The 15,753-nt window shown below is 39.7% G+C and overlaps 1 protein-coding gene across 15 annotated transcripts in view; it reads left to right on the forward strand.

Annotated features, from left to right (window-relative positions):
- ZMIZ1 (zinc finger MIZ-type containing 1) overlaps positions 1 to 15,501 on the forward strand; it is a 292,396-nt gene extending 276,895 nt beyond the window's left edge. For 12 of the 15 annotated variants that reach the window (XM_075217109.1, XM_075217108.1, XM_075217116.1 and 9 more), the window contains 9 exons: positions 3,505 to 3,715; positions 4,399 to 4,504; positions 4,778 to 4,938; positions 5,047 to 5,114; positions 5,407 to 5,475; positions 5,903 to 6,147; positions 6,620 to 6,783; positions 6,953 to 7,192; positions 12,004 to 15,501. In XM_075217109.1, the coding sequence (XP_075073210.1) occupies positions 3,505 to 3,715; positions 4,399 to 4,504; positions 4,778 to 4,938; positions 5,047 to 5,114; positions 5,407 to 5,475; positions 5,903 to 6,147; positions 6,620 to 6,783; positions 6,953 to 7,192; positions 12,004 to 12,111 (1,372 nt within the window). In that variant the 3' untranslated portion in view covers positions 12,112 to 15,501. Of the gene's footprint in view, positions 1 to 3,504; positions 3,716 to 4,398; positions 4,505 to 4,777; positions 4,939 to 5,046; positions 5,115 to 5,406; positions 5,476 to 5,902; positions 6,148 to 6,619; positions 6,784 to 6,952; positions 7,193 to 9,437; positions 11,147 to 12,003 lie in introns of those variants that run through there. The other 3 variants (XR_012693403.1, XM_075217118.1, XM_075217119.1) reach the window with 3 other exon arrangements.
- Positions 15,502 to 15,753: the final 252 nt, after the last annotated feature.

Consider the following 15,753-nt stretch of genomic DNA (forward strand, 5'->3'; position numbering starts at 1 on the left):
CAAACACAGCAGATTTTAGCCTCTCTGTCGGAGGAAGCGGCCTGGGTGGCTTTACACAGTCAGTTTCCTCTTTACCCCAGCTTCTCACTAAATCTACTTAGTTTTTGACAAGCTCGGCAGCGCTTTCTTCTGTATTGCAAAATGTTGTCACGACTGTGGGGGGGTCCTGCTGCGGCTGCTTCTACTGGGACGGATATAGCAGGCCCTTCTTCTTTGATAACGGATCAGACCCCTGTCTCGGCAGAACCAGCATGCTTCTCATGATTAATAAAGGGTTTAGACAGGCTAAACCAGTTACTTGAATCCCCATATTTGGGCCCTACTAAAAGAAAGCGGTTTAGATCCACTAATCCTTATCTGAAGAAGGGGAAGCAAATTGTGATCCGGACCAGGTTCACGTATCTAATCGGGAGGAAACTGCCAGATATCAGGCCATTGAGGATTTGGTATTAGCGGTGAGGCAGGCCTTTGACCTCCCAGAGGCAGAGGATCCTAGTCCTATAAACAGAAGTCTCTTTAAAAAAGCCAGAAGAAAGATTATTTGTTTTCCTCCTTTGGTGGAATGGAGAGATATTGCTGAGGGAATATAGAAACAACCTGATTAAAAGTTTTCTATACCAAAAAGATTCTCCTACGTAGATCCATTACAAGAAGAGGATCTGGCTCGCTGGAAAGGAATCACTAAGGCGGATACTCCTATAGCCCGTTAGCCTGCCACACTATCCTGCTGGTCCCGGGCACTGCAACTATGCAGGACACCACTGACCGCAAAATTGAATCTCAGCTAAAGTCTAATTTTGTAGCAGCGGGTTCTTCATTCAGACACACATTTGCTTCGCCTTGGTTCGCTAGAGTCATGGAAACATGGGCAGAGCAGCTGGCTGAGGCCTTGCAGAATTCAGAATTCCTTTCCCTAGCTTTACATTTAAAAGAGACATCTGGTTATCCTTATGAGGCAGCTCAGAACACAGCGTCTGTGTCTTCCTCTATTCAAGCTTCGGCAATTTCAGCAAGAAAAACCTTATGGCTGAAATCCTGGGAGGCTGTTTCGGAATCTGGAAAATCCTTAGAAACCATTCCTTTTTCACCATCAGGTTTGTTCGGCTTTGGAATTAAACAGTATCATTCTCAGGCAAAGGGTGTCAAAGACACCTTTTTGCCAGTGAACGTAGGCATAGCGGCCCCACGTGTTTCAGCTCCTTGAGGCAGTCCTTTCGGGGGACCTCCTTCCTAGGGGCCAGTCATCCAGGGACAGACAACAAACAAATTCTAGAAGCTTCTCAGACAGAGGTAGGTTCTAACAATGGACAGCGTCCTCTCAGGACCCTTAGAATCGGAGCATTATAACAAGGGGGTAAATGATATATCTTTTGGGTCCTGTTCCACAACGTTCTTGTAACCCCGATACCCGAGATCCTCAGAGAAGACAGGCAATATAGAGTTGTGTCGCCTCTCTTCTTTCGGCAAGAAATTATTTGCAGACTCCCAGAAAACCAGAAAGGGAAAGGTTTTATTCAAATATTTTCGTGTCAGGAGGCCAATTATCTCAGTCGCAATGCGATGATGCCAGGGGAAGGGTCGCTCCATCCGGAAGCTGTTCAGAGGTGGGGTCTACCGGATATAGATCTCATGGCCTCCAGACACAACAAAAGGGTTCCCAGGTTTGGCGCAGGGGCAGGGAACCTTTGGCAGTAGCAGCGGACGTAATGACCATATCGGGGGACTTCAGGTTGCGATATCTGTTCCCCACCATCCCCCCCCAAATTCCCACGATTCCTTGAGTACTCAGTCGAGTGAGGCAGGGTGTTCTGCCGGTAATTCTGATAGCACTTGCAGGGCCGCGGCGAGTGTAGTACACGGACATAATCTCTATGGCGGTAAAGCGAAAGCATCGTCTCCCGTCGCGAGACGATCTTCTCCTTCAAGGTCCTTTTTGTCACCAGGATTTACCTTGCCTGAATTTAACGGCATGGCTGTTGAAGCCAGGCTCTGGAGGGCTAGGGATTTATTCCCCAGTGTAGTGAACCCTCTGCTACGAACTCGTAAGCCTGTTTCGGCTCGCATCTATCATAGCATTTGGCGAGCCTATATCAGATGGAGTGAAAATAGGTCTTATCATACTTCCTCTTTTTTGGTCTTTTCCGACTTCTGGCCTTTCTTAAGGATGATCTTGAGGCAGGTCTCCACTTAGGTTCCTTAAAGGTATAGGTATGGGCCCTGTCAGTTTCCTTCCACCTGAAGTTAGCGGATATGCCAGACATCAGGACGTTTCTTAAGGGGGTCTTACAGATCCAGCCTCCTTACACACCTCCTACAGCACCTTGGGATCTTAACCTTGTGCTTGATATGCTTACAAGGTCTTCTTTTGAACCCTTACTTTTGGCATATTTTAGGTCTCTGACCTGGAAGGTGGTGTTTTTTCTTGACTATTGCATTCGCTCGTAGAGTTGGGAGCTCTGTCCTGTCGACAACCATAACTGGTGTTCCACGAGGACAGAGTGGTATTGAGAACTCTCCCTTCCTTTGTTCCGAAGGGTATTCAGCTTTTCATTTGAACCAGGAAATTGTGGTTCCGGCCTTTCGGACAGCTTCTCAGTCTGATCAGGTGTATATGGAGAAATTAGATGTTTGTTAGGGCTCTCCGCATTTATGTTAAGAGAGCTTTCCAAAATTCGGAGTACCGATTTTCTGTTTGTCCTTTAAGGATTCTCATAGAGGCTGGCCAGCCTCTAAGCAGTGAATTGCGAGATGGATTAGGGTAACAATTACAAAGGCTATATCAGGGCTAACCGTCCTGTGCTAGAGAGACTTACGGCTCATTCCACCCCATCGGTGGGGGCGTCTTGGGCAGCGAGGAATGGGGCTTCTGCGGACCAACTGTGCAGAACAGCCATCTGGTCTTCTGTCCATACTTTTACAAAGTTCTATCAGTTTAAGGTGTTTACGTCTTCGGATGCAAATTTTGCCCGTACTGCTCTACGGCCCGAGCTTTTAGAGTGGTCCCACCCTTAGGGGGCTGCTTTAAAACGTCCCCATGGTAAGCAGTGTCCCCCAGACTGGATGAAAGAGAAAAGAGGATTTTTGTACTTACGTTAAATCCGTTTCTCTGATTCCGTCTGGGGGACACTGCGATCCCTCCCTTCTGCTTTTCTTCTGTGTGCTCTTGGTTGATTGGCCTTTTCTCCTTAGGGCTTTTTAATTAACTGAGAGGAACAGGAAAAGGCAGGGGGATTGTAGAGGGGAGGGGGGTCTGTCAGCAGTGCTAAAAAATAATTCGCTAGGTGCCAACTCCTGAGCTCCCTCCACAACCCATGGTAAGCAGTGTCCCCCAGACGGAATCAGAGAAACGGATTTAACGTAAATACAAAAATCCTCTTTTTTGAATATAAATTGAAAGTATGTGAACACTTCTATGTTTCAGTAAATTCAGATGATTTTGAATTGCAATGTGGTATGCACAGTTCATTTTATATTGTTTGTTTATTTTACTGTTGCCTTACACAGGTCTGACCTGGAGCTGCAATTTAAGTGCTACCATCATGAAGACCGACAAATGAACACGAACTGGCCAGCATCTGTGCAGGTCAGCGTCAATGCCACTCCTCTTACCATCGAGCGCGGTGACAACAAGACTTCCCACAAACCATTGCACCTCAAGCACGTCTGCCAGCCAGGCCGAAACACCATCCAGATTACTGTCACTGCTTGTTGTTGTGTAAGTGTCCACCTTCTGTTCCGGAACTGTACTGTCTATTGAGCAATCTGTAGTACAAGCAAATAACAATTTTTGCAAGTGAACACAATCAATTATTATTGTTTTATACTTATATAGTGGCATTCATATTCTGCAGCACTGTACAGAAAATATGTAACCATTCACATCAGTCTCTGCTCAATTGAAGCTTACAGTCTAAATTCCCTAACACACACGCGGAAATGCTTGTAGTTAACACCCATATAAGACTCCTTATTATATGTTTGAATGCAATACGGTATCTGCCATGACGATATCTTACAATGTTGCTGGAACTATACTATATATTCCATTTATATTTACTGATGCACTTCAGTGACTTGGGATGTGGTTTGTCAGTCTCTAAAAATGGCAGCAGGCAGTGAGCAGATTTTTATCAGAGCTACTAAGACATCGAGGAAAAGTAATATAATACAGTTCACACTCTGTTTCAGAATAGCAAATGGTTTGTGTGTTTGGCTGGGTTGTTTATGGTAACCCTTCCAAAGAGTGATTGTTATTGTTAGATTATTATTCCATAATGCTTGTAATAAGGTAGTGGGATATCTAATCTCTATGTTGGGATTTATAGAGTGTTACTGTTTAGAGGGCAGGTGCTTGTTGTTGGGCTTTTTTATAATGAATCTTACTTTTGTGTCTCACAGTCGCACTTGTTCGTGCTTCAGTTAGTTCATCGGCCTTCAGTACGTTCAGTACTGCAGGGTTTGCTGAAGAAGAGGCTTCTCCCAGCTGAACACTGTATCACAAAAAGTAAGTTACCTCTACTGATGTTCACCATAAGTAAGAGTGTTCATATTTCATTGGGTCTAGCTATAACATATATTTATGCAAAATAATATAGTAAAAGTGACATAGTCACAATTATGTTTTTGTTATATCACTAGAGAAAGATACTTGTACAATTTTGAGAAACTTATTTTCAGGATTGTACCATTTTTGAGTGAATTAACAGCATGTGAATGTTCACCATGTTGCTAAAAGTTTTATTTTGTATACTTATACGTTACTTTTTTGCCTATGCAGTAAAGAGGAATTTCAGCAGTGTAGCAGCTTCGTCTGGTAATGCAGCTCTGAATGGTGAGGATGGAGTAGAGCAGACAGCAATTAAAGTTTCGTTGAAATGCCCGATCACATTTAGGCGGATCCAACTTCCTGCACGGGGACACGACTGCAAACACGTACAGGTCAGTGTATCGGAGAAACCACCTGCTTTCATATAACGCTGTTCATATTTTCTGTGAAATACTTACATTGTTTGCCCAAGATTTAATATGAGCCCTTCCTTTTTATAGTGCTTCGATCTAGAGTCCTATCTACAGCTCAACTGTGAGCGAGGAACATGGAGGTGTCCTGTTTGCAAGTGAGTGTAATGTTTTTTTTTAATGCTAATTTTATCTAAATAATTTTGGGAGTTAAGTCTAGTGCTGCCATTGTTACTAAAACAAGTTTCCCAGCAAATGCAGTCTTTCCCACACATTGTTTAACTGTTGTGGAAAATAGAATAGGGCTGCTGGTCTGTTGAAATGCCGTCCAGACCAGCTCCCTATGTGTGCGATGTGCTCTCTGTCCATTCGTCAGACAATGAACCGTATGTTCTATTGATTGAATGCATTCCCTCTTTAATATTAGACATCTGCTTCTCTCGCCTACAGTAAAACAGCCCTTTTAGAAGGCCTTGAAGTAGATCAGTACATGTGGGGTATCCTGAACGCAATACAGAAGTAAGTACATCTCTAGTTTGAATACAGCCTTGTCTTTATCAGTTTTATATCCTTTTTCCGTGAATTTGACCTTTATCTCATTTGTTATCCCAGGAAGTTGTCCACACTGGACTTCCCATAGGTTTCAGATTTCCCGTCCTACACTGTGCTATGGAAAATTAACCATGGTTATATTTCATTCTGTGTGATCCAAAGAAACGTATAACAATAAAAAAAAATTGTTTACATTATATTACCCATTTTACAATGGTTTGTAGTGCATTAAGTTATCACATATCCGCAACTAGTGTTGTTATCACTTAAAGTTGGTGCGTATTAAGTACTTCAGTATTTATAGCAAATTATATTATCCTATACTTTATTTAACCAACAACACTTTTTATATGCTTTAAAGTATTTTAATATTGCCATTCTTGTTATTACACAGCTCTGAATTTGAAGAGGTAACTATTGACCCCACCTGCAGCTGGCGGCCGGTACCCATCAAGTCCGAAATTCACATCAAGGATGATCCTGATGGGATTCCCTCCAAGAGGTTTAAGACTATGAGTCCCAGTCAAATGATCATGCCCAATGTTATGGAGATGATTGCAGCACTGGGGCCTGGCCCTTCACCTTACCCGTCTCTGCCTCCTCCCCCAGGCGGCGGTAACAATGAATATGTTGGACAAGGTAAGACTTATAAAGCAAGAATGAAGCTAAAAAAAAATGTCTAACCAGTGTTGTACTGTTCTATTTGGGGCACACTCTAGTTATAAGACCTTTACCTTTATAAGAGCCCACTGTGAAGTAAAAATAAGATATTTTATGGAACACACATTTATTTAATAAAAATATTCTACCATGGGTACTTGTTTGATCAATGATTTTGTGATACCTCAGAGCAATAAAGTAATGTTTCCTAATGCTTCCTTGTATGAAACATTATATAAGGGATGAATTTTTAATATTACATTTTTAGATTTACTATTAAATTGAAACTTTCAGAATGATTATTTGTTCAGTATTGGTGGGTGGGGATATTGTTTTGTGTTTGTGTTTGATAATGATATTTATACTTTGTTGTAAACACCAATGGCAAATAAGCATGCCCCTACTTTCTGCTCAACTTTATTTATGTTGCCTATAAACTTTCTGTTTATAGGTAACAATTACCAAGGTCATGGCAACTTTGACTTTCCCCATGGAGCACCTGGTGGGACATCGATGAACGATTTTATGCATGGGCCCCAGCTTTCTCACCCACCTGACATGCCTGGTGGTATGTCTTCGCTGGACAAACCACTCAGCCACTCCATGCAGGACTCTGTAAGTAGTGATGCTGCTGCTTTACCTCATTATTTGCAACAGTTTATTTAGACGTATAAAATGTCTTGTTACCTGCTATAAATATCATTTCAGGGAAAGGAAGTCATATGTACCCTGTGATTACTTGAGGTCACACTCAATATTTTTTCCTTGATTTTTCTCTCCACAGATCTCTCATGTGGGAAATTCTGAGCAGCCTCATGGCACCATGCCTCAGGGTTTACACCCGCCTCACCCAGGCAGCCAGCCTGGGCAGCCTTTACATCATGGTGGACCAGCACCTCAACCTCGACACCCACAGCAGTCTGCCAACCACCCACATGGGGACATGGCCTTTAACCCTTCGTCTGTGTTAGAAGGTCAGCCTGGTGGACAGGGACCTCCTGATATGCCAGAGCCATCACTGGATGTAAGTTTGTGCATATATTATATGTGTATTCTTAAACCTATAAAAGGCCTTCACTTTGCATGGTAGATAGTCTGTCACTAATTGGTAATTGTAGGCCTAAGCCAAAGACTAATGAGTCAACGTTGAGTTTGCTCCTCTAACATTGCAAGCTTGTTAAACCACTGTCAGGACTCAAACAGAATTATTTTGATAGTAGAGACTTCTGCAAATTATTATTTGTTAGTTCATCTGCCATATATTTTACTTAGGCATCAATCAGATTTTGCAGTTACTGGGGAAATATAACTCTGGTACCTTTGACAGATCAGTTACCATGTAGTAAGAGTGTTGCAGTTTTATGTGTTTTGAATGTAACAGATCTTGGTGGATTGTGTGGTACTTGAGATGTAGCAGAGAGCGTAGAAACTTCCTCCTTACAAATGTGGCAGTGGAGCCCAGTAGTTTTTAGTTATGCCCCTGCCTGTTGTTGAGTTAATTGATTTTTATTCAAGAAATGAAAGAATCATTAAACTTAAAACATAACTTCATTGCTAGATGAACCTGGAAGAATACAACACACACACACACACACACACACACACACACACACACACACACACACACACACACACACACACTGCCAGTCTTGTAATTGACATTTCACCACTTCTTAAGAGAGAAAAAGCACAATTTTGTGGTAAGGGGTGTGGGGATGTTCATGAAATGGGATTCACAGAACAAAAAATGCTATAAACCTAGCAATTAGTCTGTGATTTATTTTGGTAGTGTTCAGAAAACGAAAGCAAACATCTGATTACTACAATTTCTTATGAGCCACATATTTAATAAATGGTCCTCAACAGGATGGTAAGATTTTAAACCCCACAGTCTTGATGTGTAGCAGACATGTAATGACATGTGTATGTGTAGAAGCCTTGAAGGTTGGGCACATCTTGGCATCTTTTTCTTGGGTGCCAAAGCATATTTTTCCAATTTAATTGGTAGGGAGATATAAGGGGATTGAAAGTAAAAGAGCGGGAAAGTGGCCTAGACATAAGGGAGAATAAGATGACAGAAATTATAGATAGTGGATACATTGAGAAATATCGAAACAGAATTTGACGGCATATGAGAACCACACAGCCCATCTAGTCTACTTTTTTGTTTTTTTTCTAAAAATCTCCAACCCTATTTGACCCTTAGATATTTTTTGGGGGGATTTAGGGTTGTCATATACCTATCCCAAGCATGTTTAAATATTCTGTTGGAAGGCTATTCCATCTATATACTACCCTTTCGGTGAAGTAATTCTTATTCAAGTTTCCCTTAAACCTGGCAGCCTAAAATTTTAGTGCATGCCCCTTGCTCTATGTCTCTTCCTCTATAGAATGCTTTTCTCCTGTACCACGTTAAAGTCCTTGATGTATTTGAAAATTTTGATCATATCCCACGCTTCACACTCTGTCCTTATTGAGACATAGCTTTCAGAACTGAATACTGTGTTCTAGGTCTTTTGACCTAAATAGTGTCATCACCAGCTTTCTCTTTCTGCTATATTAATTTCTCTCACTATGCAATCTAGCTTTCAACCAACCTTCCCCATTGCTTTGCTTGTGTCTGCATACCTTCAAGTCACCTGAAATAGTGTCTCCTAGATCCTCCTCTGTAGTTGCCATTTTTGTGTCATCAATACTATATTCTGCCTTTGGATTTTGGAGATCCAAAGTGTATGCTTTTGATTTTTATGCCATTTAACTGTAGTTGCCACTCCAGATCATTTCTTAATCTACCTAGGGCATCAGTAATTTTGGACCCCTTCCTACCTTCTGTGTCTACCCTGTTACATATTTTTGGGTCATCTGCAACAAAGACATACTTTCCTTTTAATGCCAGTAGTATTGAAGGGAAAGCTATTAAACAGGACTGGTCCAAGTACAGATCCTTGGGCTGCGCCACTGGTAACCTTTTCCTCTTCTGAATGTATTCATTTACTCCATCTTTCTGGCATCTATCCATCAACCAATGTAATATTTACACAACCACCTTGGAATCAAATCTCAAGCATTCCAAATTATCATTTTTTGATGTGGGACAGTGTCAAAGGCTTTACTAAAATCTAGATTAGCTACATCTAAAACTTTCCCTTAGTAATACAGTCAAAACAATCAGTTAGATGTATACTACATGATCTCCCCCAAGTAAATCCTTGCTTCTTGGGAACTTGTAAGTTGCTGGATTTGAGATATTCTACAATTCTTTCTTTCAGCAGTGTTTCCATTAATTTCCCCAAAAAGAGAGATCTTGGGAGCCTGAAGAAAATATCCATGCTCCAAAGATTGGTTCGAGAATTCTATCAACATAACCTTAACAAACCTGGAAAAAGGTCGTCCGGAGGACGTCCCTCGAGAGGGGGGGATAATGTCAGGAACCGAACCTGCCGGGCCTTGAACCCTGGATTTTGTTTTGCTGGCCTGTTTTTTTCTTTTTTCTTTTTTTTTTGCTTGTTTGCCACCAAGACAGTTCAAATCATGTGTTGGCCAGGAATCGAACCCGGGTCAGCTGCACGGAAGGCAGCTGTACTTATCTCTATACAAACAACGCTTGTCTGTCAAAAATTTTTGTGTGGGGCGCCTGAATTTTTTTTCCTCTAGGAGACATTTGCAGCCGACTGTATGTGTTTGGCCCTGATGACCTAATCAAAGCCAAACGCAGTGGAGATGTAAATCAAAAGAATTGGAGGTGCATATTTTTGTTTCTAGCAAATGGCACCTTTAATAACCACATTAGCCAAAAGACCTAAAAATTGCTGTAGTTGAAAGTGAGCTACACTGCACACTAAATTAGTAGGCAAAGACTTGCAATGTAGGGAAAGGCTGCTTACCCCACTAAATCTTTTAAATTCATAGGACGTTGTTAGAGGCTGTGATTTAGCAGCTGAACAATGTACAGTTATGTCTAGGTACTCGTTGCTTAACGCAATGTGAAGCAAACTTTGATTATATATTAGCCACCAGGTCTAATAATAAAGTGGAGAATGCTGTACTAGCAGGTATTTATCATAATATGAACATAGTGACATGTGTACATACCAGACTTCTCTGTCGTTCAGCTAGTGGGTCTAGCTGCACGTGTGTGCTCATTAAAACATTGCATTGTTTATTTAAAAACAACTGACGCTGCTCCCTTTATAAATGTCAAATACATATTATTATTGTGTCAAAGACAAGCCAAGGGAAAAAAAGAAAATCAACCATGCTTGGACAGTGCTGTAAGGATATATTTGTTAAATCCATGGGTGATTTAAAAAAGAGGGAAGAGTGCCATACGTCTTAGGCCCTCCATTAGACTTTCTAGTAATAGATTCTTGAAAGGAGAAGTCCTAAAACTGTTTGTATCTCATCTCTGTGATATCTTTAGAGTCCCTTTATCTAGTGCTTGAGAAAACTAGATGTTCTCTCTTATTTAGATACAACTGCAAGTTATTCTTAATGTTTTGCAAAGGAAAATGGGGCTCCGTTAATGTGATCTTTTGCTCTGGACTCTGCTATATCAACAGAGCATCGTAATGCATTTTACGTTTCATTAAGTAAATAAAGTGGATTACGTTACTTTAGCTTCAGTTCCCAAGTACCCTTATTTATACCCCAATGCCTGAATTATGAGGCACTCTGTAGTCACCACTAAAGTTAACTGCAACTCATAGCACAAGTGAATTATGTGACTTTCCTGCTAGTCAAGCATGTCATCTTTCAGTTTAAATTATGTCCTTAACATCTAGTAAAAGACCTAAACTTGTACATTAATATTATTTTGGTATTTCTCTTGTTTGATTCATTATAAGTCCAGGGAAAGTTGTAAAGGTGTATAGTGAGATCTTTGGGGGATGGGGGGGTGTTGTTTTTTCTTTGGAGCAATTTTACAGCTTTATATTTTGTAACTTTTTCTGTGTCTCTTTCAATAAATTCAGGAAACAACTGTATTTGTAATTATTTTATCAAATCTAAATGGACAATGCTATGCATTAGCCAGGTTAAATTTATTCATTAAATTATAGTGCTTGCTGCCAGATTTTGACCCCACAGGCATGTCTACCTGTGCAAAATAGATCGGTGTAAAGGGATTAATGTATATATTCATCTTTGTTGAATTGGAAAGAAGGAGCTAAGTTCCATGCTGTGCAAACTGCTTACAGAGTATCATTTATGTATCTGTACTGTATGCTCATAGTAAAACCTATTAGTAGTATTACACATCACCAATTAGGAGGAGTTCTGCAGCCATGGAGTCAGCACATGTCATCCTGTCAGCTTTTACTAATTGTCCCATACATAAGTACTATTATATCTCTATTTGGTAATGGTATCAAGTGTTGCATAGTGTAAGGCACATGTTCTCTTATATGGGTGCTGGGCCTCTCAGTCTTCACCTGTGTCTTTCTGATCTATTGTCAGATTTGTTTGTTATAGCTTGTAACACTTGTGTAACATGACTACTGGTATGTAATGACAGATAGCGTCACCATTTTTTTTTTTTTTTTTTTAATTAAGCTTATTACTGAGATTTTTGGGAATGTGCAGCCCATTTGAAAGTTAGAGGGCCATCCATGCGGCCCCTGAACTGCATCAGGTTGCCTTTCATGGTATACCCAGTGGTAATCCACTAAACAAGTTATACATAAAGATTTGTTAAGTTGTTCGATGTATGCAAATGCTTTTACAATAACTTAAGTCTAGCAATCATAAACTGTATCTGTTGGTGGAATTAAATGATTGACCATGTAATAGTAACTATTATGTATAGCATAATGATTATTTGTTATGCCCTTTCTGCAGTTGCTTCCGGAACTAACTAATCCAGACGAGCTTCTCTCTTACTTGGATCCTCCGGATCTGCCCAACAACAGCAATGATGACCTTCTCTCACTGTTTGAGAACAACTAAACTGCAGCTGATTTCCCATTCCCCAGTCGATAATTCAGCTGATCAGGACACACAAAGGCAGGCACAGTTCTGGAAACTCCACCCCTTATCCATCATGTCTGCCTTTTCGGCAAGCTTGCAGCTGTGTTTGCCTCAGACTGATGCGCTTCAGTGACGCTGTTAGAGGGCAACAATCGGTTTCAGGCTGCCTCACACTTGGTGCTTCCTGGTTTTCCCATACTGAGGTGGGAAACTTTGAAGACAAAGCTCTCACTAGGCAAGTTAAGAAGACTTGAGGCCTACTGACGCCCAGTGCTAATCCCCCCCCTTTCCCACACCACCACCAGTCTCACACCAGCTGGAGAAGAAGAACTGAACCATAAAATTGGGAGTAAGATGGAATAAACACACACACACACACACAAAGCACAACGTTCCCGAGCAGTGAGCACCTTGGGCAAACACATTGCTCACATCACACATAAGTGCTGAGATAAAGGACAGCCTTGCTGGGGATCTTCTGCTTCATTTGTTGCCAGAGTACATTTCCTCCTGTTTTATTGTGGCATTCATAAAGAAAACGCCCAGACCTCTGGTCAGACATTAGTTTATCGAGTGCACAGACTTACACAAACAGCATGGAAACTAAGGGACAAAATAGATTGACATTTTCAGCAAGAACTGGGCTGTCCTTTGTGATTTTCTCATTTACTCTCATTTTAAGCTGCAAAAAGGGGCATTGATGTTTGTTTAAAAAAATATAAAAAAGCAGCTTAAGGGTTATGTTTTTGTTCTTAATTATTTTCCTTAACCCAACAAGACTGTTACACAAAAACTGCCCTTTTCTACTTGCCTGGTGATTATTTTCCTTTTAATATAAACCCACATAAACAACAAAAGTGTGTTATTTGTGCAATCTTCCTTCCCAGCCACCTTGTGATCAAGGTACCTTTTAGAGGTGTGGGGATGGGGGGCCTAAATGCATGAATCTGACACCGTTTCTGTGCTTCTGGTGTGTTAATGCTGCTTGCTTCTGTAAAACTGTTGTTATATTTGTACAGAAGTGCATGTGTGCCAATCAATGTTAATTACTTTCTCTGTTAACGTTTTTCATTGCCTTTCTCCTTTGCTGGCCTATTGTGTAAGTAAAAGGGTTAACAAGTCTCCTGCAGATCACTTTAGCAGAGAAAGGTTTAATGGAAGCCTTTTCTTCTCGGCTCTATGTAAGCGTTTTCCCACTCTTCTGCTCATTTTCTGTGTCCTTTTTGATATTTGTTTTTATTTGTTTGCCTGTGTGTTGTGCTTGTACAGATGTGAATGACACACCAAGCAATCCTATTTTGTTGACTTTTTTTGTTTTCCTTTTTCTATCACCAAAGTCGTATTTTGTACATTTTTTTTATTTAACGAAAAAAGGAAAAAAAAAAGGGGAGGGCAAAATAATAATTTACCTGTTCATTTTTTCTCTAGCAGTTTGAAACTCCTGACATTACTTTATTTTTTTGTTTCTCCATTGTATAGAACTTTAGGCTTTTATAAATGCATCTCCACGTTTTCTTTGTTAGGTTGTTTCATTTTCTAAATTCCGGTGTCTTAGCACGGTAAGGTGGCAGCGCTCAGCGCTGTTCATATGCAATTATTTTAAAGAAAAAATATTGTAAATATGTTCAGATATTTTAGAAATATGTGTTGCTTTGCGACCTGGTTTGTTCTCATGTGTTTTTATTGTTTTTTTTATAATGCGAAGTCTGTGTGACACATCCCCCCTCTCGTCCACCCCCTACCATTGGGTTTTTGCAGCTATGTCAGCAGTGATTTTTGCTCTGGAAACAACTCCAGCTGCTGTGGAAATGAAGGGGTTACACCAAGTTATAAGGCTCTGTTATTTAATCTAATGTAGAAGTTGCTTGTATCCGAAAAGTAAACACCCTTACTCCAGTGTGTGTTGCCTGTGTTACCATCATTTGAATTAATGTAGTTAGTTAGGGGTAGTGCATTTGCTTTCCACGTCAAATTGCACCTTTAAAATCTGGCAGTTATACCGACAATTGCACAGATGATTATCAAACCTGGTAGACTCATAGTTAATTATTATTCACCCAGATAAATATCATTGTGTCCTTAAAATACAGGGCAAATAGATTGCATGGATATGAATAAAACAATACTTCAAGTAGCCAATAACCAATAATGAAAAACTTGCACAGGGCTTAGCTGAATGCATAAACAATGATTATTAAACTTGAGCAACAGAACTTATTCATTGCCCCCCAAATACTTTACTAATTAGGTAGCATCGTTTCTTCGGGTTTTACATTTCTCTCCAGATTTTACCCAATGTGCCATTTACCTGGCAGTAAGTTTGTTAACCACTCAACAGGCTGTGTTGTGACAATGCATTCCTTTCTGGTACAAATAATTATTTATTTTTTTTACATATAATCCAGAATTACAAATAAAAAGCAATGCATATCCCTTCATGACATGACAGACACATAGGACCATGTACCGCAGTACAAGCAGACATTCTATATTTAAAAAAACAAAAAAAAACCCGCTCTCGTGGCTATTTTCAACTGGAATCAAGTTAAACCATTCACTGTAAAGAGGGGAAAAGGGATTACAGCATTGCCAGCTATATGCTTTCAGATCTAGAAAGGGTTAAAGGACTTCACACACCCTTTGTAAATAATGTAAATGAACAGTAGAGACATAAAACACAGACACATTCATTTTCCTGGGAATGTGCATTTGTTTGTTTTTTATTTTGCAAAAAAAGATGGTTAGAAAAATTTAAAAAAAAAAATGTGTTTCCATATGGCGTGGAAATAATCCTATATTTGAGGAGGGGTGGCAATGTGATGGCTGGGTGCATTTTATGTGAAATCACAACATTTGTTTCCACTCCTGTACAATACTTTGACCTTTTGTGAAAACAAATTACTTTTTTTTGTTTTTTTTTTGTTTAATTTTATGTACATGTAATATTTTAGCTGACATGCATTAGTCCTGTGTATTTTAAGGTGCTACATGAGGTAAAACACAAACACAATGAGGAAAATAGTGGATTATGGGGGAAATTAAAAAAAAAAAAAGATTGTTACCAAATTCTCTTTGTACAATTTTTGATATTATGATAAGATTGGGAAATTTAAAAATAAAATGGTACAATCTGTAATACAACATGCAAAAAGGGCCACTGTATTTTGTCTGTACATTGTATGTACAATTTAATCATTCATATTTGTATCCCCTTCACTACCAGAGAGAAGTAGCTTTGTCACTCTGACAGTGAAGGCATAAAGATGTTCAAAAATACCGTAATTGTGCTTTTTAGTCTTGCAAAACTGTATGTAGTTAGTTGTGTCCACCTTATATTTATCAAATAAATATGTACTCAGATGAAACCTGTACAGTGTCTTAAGTTTTCATTTTATATTTAAAGAGTGCTGTCTTTTTAGTTTAAAATTGGTGGCAATATATGTGTATAATAGATTTCCATGTTATGTTTTTTTGCTTTTTTTTTTTTTCTATATGAAATAAATTTGACCATTTTAAATCATGTTCTAGTTTGCAGCTGCAATCACTTTTGAAAGATATGTGTTGAGCATATTTAGACAGGTAAAATTTAAGTTAATTGATGCATCTACACACATATAATAT

This window comes from Mixophyes fleayi, chromosome 6 (assembly GCF_038048845.1).
Source record: "Mixophyes fleayi isolate aMixFle1 chromosome 6, aMixFle1.hap1, whole genome shotgun sequence".
Classification (NCBI taxonomy): domain Eukaryota; kingdom Metazoa; phylum Chordata; class Amphibia; order Anura; family Limnodynastidae; genus Mixophyes; species Mixophyes fleayi.